Source organism: Mustelus asterias, chromosome 6 (assembly GCF_964213995.1).
Source record: "Mustelus asterias chromosome 6, sMusAst1.hap1.1, whole genome shotgun sequence".
Lineage (NCBI taxonomy): Eukaryota > Metazoa > Chordata > Chondrichthyes > Carcharhiniformes > Triakidae > Mustelus > Mustelus asterias.
The window spans coordinates 108,051,645-108,058,819 of NC_135806.1; the positions used below are offsets into that span (position 1 = coordinate 108,051,645).

The 7,175-nt window shown below is 37.6% G+C and overlaps 1 protein-coding gene across 1 annotated transcript in view; it reads left to right on the forward strand.

Moving 5' to 3' along the window:
* map1b (microtubule-associated protein 1B) overlaps nucleotides 1–6,508 on the forward strand; it is a 120,619-nt gene extending 114,111 nt beyond the window's left edge. The window contains exon 7 of the mRNA XM_078214888.1: nucleotides 107–6,508. Within this exon, the coding sequence (XP_078071014.1) occupies nucleotides 107–262 (156 nt within the window). The 3' untranslated portion in view covers nucleotides 263–6,508. The remainder of the gene's footprint in view (nucleotides 1–106) is intronic.
* Nucleotides 6,509–7,175: the final 667 nt, after the last annotated feature.

Sequence of the window (7,175 nt, forward strand, 5' to 3'; positions counted from 1 at the left end):
GTTGAACTGTCCTCATATCAATGATGAATGGAATTGAGAGTAGCTGTGACTCTGATTGTTTAGCAGCTGGAGTAGAGTTTCACCCTGCTTTTGTGTTGGATTATAGGTTACTCTGATCCCAACCCATGACTCCGAAGTCATGCGGGAATGGTACCAGCAGACCCACGAGAAGCAACAGGACCTCAACATCATGGTACTAGCAAGCAGCAGCACCGTCGTCATGCAAGATGAATCATTCCCTGCGTGCAAGATCGAATTGTAACTGGGAGTCCCTTAAAACCAGAACATTCAACCAGTTGTCAAAAGGGGAAGCACTCAAATGGAAATTAAAATTAAAGAGGGAAAGCAGATCTAACTCAGTGTCTGCTGAATATTGTATGATAGATTTGTTATACAGGTCACTAGCGTGTAACACTTTCCAGATTATTTAGTTCCTATGCTAAGGCAAAACTTTCGTATTCCTAAAGAAAAGTAACACCAGGGTTTAAAATACTTGAATCAGCCAAGCTCCGAATCTATTACGTTTGTGGTGTGGTTGATCCTGGTTCAGGATTTTAGTTTTTGGAAGAAACTGATTTAGTGAAAGAAAGTTACATGATTCTTACCTATGGGAACAGAACTTTTACACGACAACAGAACATTACAACGATAGTTTTAAAGAAGTGTGATATTTAGCTTTTTAATGACTACAGTGCTGTGCAAGGCAGTATACAACTCCCATGTGGTAATGCAACATGTACTAAACTCACAAGTATTTTGAACCCTATTCACGTAACCAGCCCATCCACCCACCCCCCCATAAATATGCAGAGATATTTAACTAAGGCATGTTCCCTGTGTACCAGCTTCTGGACAGATTTAATTCTGCATTTGAACATGGCATATTGCCATTAAGCCTTGATAAAACTGCATGCTTAAAAAAAATGACAGCTAATATACTTAAGCAGAAACCAAAGGAGTTGGGAGTACACATACTAGTCATTTTGCCTTAGACAGTGACTTGAATGTATTGTGATCTAGGTTGCACTTTTTTTAAAATGGGAAGTGTATGAGGCAGACAACAGATCAGTAGTGAAGATCAGTATAGGGCAGTAGTTTGAGTTAGTGCTGTGATGTGTATGGGTATGGATGTGTGTGTGAGTGTGCGTGTGTCTGTGTATGCGACACCACGATTTCCTTGAGACCAGTCATAGCAGATGTTCAAATGTGATGTATATTTTTTTTCCAAGAGTAGTTGATTTTTTAGCAAGCACAGAATTGGAATATGGAGTAAAATCACTCCAAGTATGCAGAAAGTTTTCTTTCTTAGTTATTTAACACGTTATTCAGAAGTAGCCTCTACTCTTTTTGCATGAATCAATTCCTTTTTAGCCAAAATAAGTCAATAAAGGTTCACTAGCTGGGTACATTATGTTGACTGAGGTAGAAAGGGGACTCGCTCTTGTAACTAGCCAAACTATTGATTATTTGTAATTCTAAAAAATACCTTTGGGAGAACCTTATTGATGATCCTTATATCTTAGCATTACATCCAAGTTTGACTAGGTCTGGTAATGTGCAGTCACTGGTGTAATGCTGCTAATGTTGTGCAGTCCAAATTTGAATTAGTTTTCTTCTAATTCATATTTGAAAAAGATCCAACAGTGGAAAAATATTTTGGTATGTCTTCTTCAATATGTTGTACCTTCAAAGCATTTGTAATTGTAAAACTCGTTTTACCTTGAAACCACACACAAGACGCAAGTTGTACAAGTCTGTAAGTGTACCAGACTACATGGTGAGCAGAATTGTAGTTTTGTGTTCTGTAAGGGATTTAGAAGTGTTGAGTACATTTCTTTACACCACTACTTTATTTGGTTAAAATCAGTCAAGTCTATATGATTTGAAAAGTGAGGAAGTGCAGTGTCATACCCCAGGAAGCACTTAAAAATTCTCTTTACACTTCCATTTGATTAAAAAAAAGTGCACTGCATGTTTTTGAGCGAATAAATTAATGAGTTAATAAATTAACAATTTTATGTTGTATCAGACTGGATTCCCAATTAGAGATGGTGCTAATGGAAATATTGGGAGAGTTTTCTGAAGTCAACTTGTACCTTTCACAAAGTTAAATGTGTGTGGATGATGATAATGATTGGTTAGCTGAAGTAACGCTGGACAAATTAAAACTATTTCAAATGGTTTACCAGCAGTTTATCAGTGAATTAGATACTCGCAATGAAGGCTTTGGGGATTCTTTTGCAGTATAATTGGAGTCCACAGAAGTTATTTAGGCATCTAAGATGATTGAAAATACCCTCTCTGTAAAGCTTGGTCATAATTTTGTTCCTACTTTCCTAGAAAAACTAGCAAGGAAGCTGGTATATTTTTGAATATTATATTTTTGTGTTGAGAATGTATTTGGTGTATATTTTAGTAAATCTGTTTGGTTTGTTGAAATAGGGGAAATTAATTTGAGGAGAAACACAGGTCAACAAATACTGAAATGTTCAAGTGAGATACATTGAGATCTCTGTTTTAACCTGATAAATGGTAGTGCGGTATAAAACTCAATACTACGTTAGAGGTGAATGTGCAGCGTTAATGATAATCTGAAGCCCATTATTTTCTGCCAGTTTTGATTCATTCTTGTTTGCGTACTATTCCAAGGCTTGCAGTTTCCTGGTTAAACATCCCAATAGCTGAGAGCTGAATACTGCGTACATCTTTGTGACAAGAACGTACTTTTCTTTTGTACTGAATATGACAGCAGTTTCTTTGCTGAGGTACTTGCATGCGTCCATCTCCAGCTAAATGTGCAGGATCAGGAACCACTTTGGATTGTGATATCGTGCCTCGTTAGGATGCAGGATGCTCTGGGAGATTTTTGATCGGGGTTTAAATATTATGGCCTCCAGCTACTTTGGTGAAGAATAGGATGGTGTTGTGCACTCCTGCCGGAATACCGAAAGGGATCGTTATTTACAAAAGTGGATCATTACTCTAGTTACATGATGGGATTTCTGTCCCGACACAGAATGATTGACTGGTGCACAGAAAAAGAAATGTATGAGGACAGGGAGAATTTAGTGAAGTATAACTCCTCATATCTTAGGATTTAACTTCCCTCTCCATTGTGATCTGAAAATATCCACTGTTGGATCTTGGTAATGAGCCTTAGTCTGGAATTAGATGACCTTTGACCCCACTGATTGTAACTTTATCAGAGGCACAACTTAAGCAGCTGCTTCCCCACAGATATGACCTCATTTTTGTATAGTACTTTTTTTTAAAAGAAAGCTGATTATTTTATTTTTTGAATACTTTATATGAACAAAAGTGTGATGCAAAGTTGTTTTAACAGAAAATGAAAGCACCATTATGTTTGCACTGTTTTTGTACACAGCTTTCCTAATGTGGGCAGGCTTCATTAGAATCAAGTTTTATCGTGTTGCTTCAGCCACTGAACTTATGCAATATTACATTTGTATTATAAAGTTTTGTTATTGTGGTGTTTTATTTGAAGATGTTTTTTCAAGTAGGTTATTTAAGAAGGATTACTGAAGCACATGGGTTTAAATTATTTGTTTTCTCTAATTTAAAGAAAAAAACACCTTTTTTAATTTTAGCTTCTGCAATTAATGCCAAAACTTCAAGAAAGTTTTAGATACTTAAAAGGGTGTTTGTTTTGTACCTGTGTGGTTAAATGCTGGCTAAATTAAAGCCTTTTCTTTTAAAGGATGGCCTCGCCCTAATTATAATTATGTAGAAGTTTATAAAGGCAGTGACCATTTACTTTACATTTGGTTTTTTGGAGCTGCACACCGCTGCTGCTGTTTGAAATATGTGGTGTTGCTCTGTCATGTTCCTCTGATTATACTATACTACAGGGTGACAGAATTGAATTTCTACACACTGTGGCCCTATTGCTAGCCACGTGGTCAAGTCAAAGGGCCAAATGAAGTCTCTGATAATTTTCCCCCAAGAAAATATTTTTAAATGGATGAAGCCCTGGGCCACTTTTGCACATCTTCCACCAGTTGGCTCGAGAGGGGTGGAATAGAAGCTACAGGCAGATAGTTGGTGAGGGTGGCAGGGGTGAATCAGACAAAGGTCCAAATGTGACACCACACTACCTTCTTCCCTTGCTCATTACATTGCTGACTAGCCTTTACTTCTGAAATCATGGAGAAATACAAAAATAGCTAAATTCAAAAGTTGTTTGAAAGTATACTTACACGGGATGAGGGCTAGGCCAGGCCAGCATTTATTGTCCATCCCTAATTGTCCTTATGAAGGTGGTGGTGATTGAAGTAAATTGTTTGGTTCTTCATACAGGGTAACATCCTTAACACACAAGACATGGAAAAACTTTGTTCTTGTACTACTGTACTTACTTGAACACATCTGTACAAAATTACAAATTGTAAAATCAAAGTTACTGAGTTTCTTTTATTAAAAACCTGTTTGTAATTGGATAGCTCTTTAAAAGAGTGGTACAGGCATGATGGGCTGAATGGACTGTTTCTGTGCTGTATGATTCTTATATAGAACTGATGGTTGAATTTTAAAATGTTGTAAGATAAGCTGTTCTAATTTATGTATTTCTTGTGAAGGAGTTTGTTATGACAGTTTCAGATAAATTGCCCTCCCCAACACTTCTTTGGAACCATAATGAAACCTCGAGTAGACAGTTGTGTTATTACTGGGTGAGTGTTGAGAGAATGTACACATGGCATGCTGTTTAATTGATGTCTCTGTAAAATGTTTGTGGAGACTCCTTTCAAGTTCCTTTGAATAAGTCCTTTGAATGTGTCTCGACACCTTCTCAAGTGGTACTGGTTGAAGAGGCATGTAATTTGCCCAGAGCAAGGTGCATAGATGCACAGAGTGGTACAAAGCTTTTCCTCATGGGTACATGCTTTTTGAAAGGGGGTGCAGTTCTTCAAGTGCATTGTTGTATTTTAAAGCTTAGCTTTCCACAGGCCCTTTCCCCTGGCACTTTTTCTTTTCATTTGTTTCTTCTGAAAAGCGATAGAATATGTTTTGAGGGTCAATTTTTAATTATAAAAACAAAACATCAAAATCTAGTTTTCAGAGAAGAGATTAAAATGCGGTAACAAAGCATGGAATTAGGGTGGTGGCAACAGATATGGAAGCAGGTAAAGCTCAGATAGTCAAAGTGTGCTTTTTGTTAAAAAAATAAACGGCAAGTTGCATTTGCTGATTTGCACCCTGTTTGTTTCCTGTTTCATGTTTACATTTCCTACAAACAAAAAGGCAATTGAGTTGGACAAATCATTGTCGTGTAATTGTGAGAGTGCACTGTGGTAATAAATGTCAAAGTTAAAAGGAACTCGGTGAGAAGTCAAACTTTGTGCTGTGGAAGCGTCGGAATCTCCGGAATAGATTCTATGAAATGAGTTTAACAATGTATTGTACGTTTTCTTTCTGTGTGGTATTTTTTAAAAGCCTTCAAACTCACAATGTCAGTAAGGTGAAAATGATTGCGCACTTATTTCTGATGGTTCCCGAGGAGTTTGAGGATCAAAGAACTAGCCGTGAAGAATTGCCATAACTAAGTGGGTTTGAACATGTTACATTCCGACAACCAACCATTTTTTGAAATAGACAATCCACTGATATCCTGCCATCATTAATTTTCTTCCAGATTTGTATACTGTAGCAAAACTAATGTACTGGGTTCTGATGAAACATTTGTTCACAATCCACTTGCACGTTTCAAGTTTGCAATGCAACTCATTTCCACCTTACTGCAGTCATGTCCCCGTTGTGGTAGACTGTGGATCAAACGGGTGTATGTTGTGAAGTTTGTTTTAATAAAGAGAACAATTGAGTACCTTAAAGTTTAGATAGCAACTGCGGCGAGGGAATTGCTCACTTTTCGAGACCAGAGTGAATGCGTGTTTGAGGTTCCGAGTGTTTTTCAAGCAAATCTCATTGCAAAAGTTGAATTCTATGTGTGACATCACATTACGTAGCTGTGACCTGATGATAAGTCAGCTGATTTACTAAGTGATGCTGTTTATGGGATGTTTGTGACATTACAAAGTAATAGTGACCAAAAACTGTTAATGCCTAATGCCCGGGTAAGTGACTGCAACCAATCTTGTGACTGTCCAAATTTACTCTCATCCTTAACTCACAGAAGTTCTACTGATGACTTGTAAAAATGAATAGACTGCGAACATTAAAAACAAAATCTGCTTAAACACTTGCATGCAGTTTTATCTTCCAAATATGGAAAAGACCAGCCTTACTGCTGGCTGAGCAACTCACAATCCTCCCATTATCTGAACAATGTTTTATGTGTCAAACTGCAGCTGTGTATGGTATTTATGTCTTATAATCCTGCAAAATTCTATCCAGTCATATCTAATGTAGAACTTAGTTTTCAGTGAAAGTATTATGTAGTGCTTTTCAGATATTTGTGTGCAATATCCCCTGCCACTGGAGTATTTGATGTAAAGGGATCAATTAAAACCCACAATAAAATGAAGTACGACAATTGAGTTATGTTTTCTTTTCCTTTCAATGTTAATGCAAGTAACAATTATGTTACCCACTTGCTGTCCCAGTCTATCATTATTTTAATGGTAAGCTTGTATAAGGGCTTTGCCAGCCTGACTTACGAAAAGGTATTTCCTTTGTTTAGAGTCTCATCAACGTAAAGCTGTCACAGTAAAGTGAGAAAATTCTGTACTCAGCAAGTTAATGCTTCTTTTATTCTTTCATGAGATGTGGGTATCACTGGCTAGACCAGCATTTTTATTGCCCAATCCTAATTTCCCTTGAGGAGGTGGTTGTGTGGCTGGAAGTAGTTGAGGAAGGGATCAATGCATCTTTTTTTGTTATTCATTTGTGGGACATGGGTGTCACTGGCTGGGCAGTATTTATTGCCCATTCCTAGTTGCCCTCAGAGGGCGGTTGAGAGTCAACCACATTGCTGTGACTCCGGTGTCACATGTAGACCAGACCAGGTAAGGACGGCAGATTTCCTTCCCTAAAGGACATTAGTGAGCCAGATGGGTTTTTTCGACAATGGTTCCATGGTCATCAGTAGATTCTTCATTCCAGATATATTTTATTGAATTCAAATTCCACCCTCTGCCGTGGCAGGATTTGAACCCGGGCCCCCAGAACATTAGTTGAGTTTCTAGATTATTAGTCTAGTG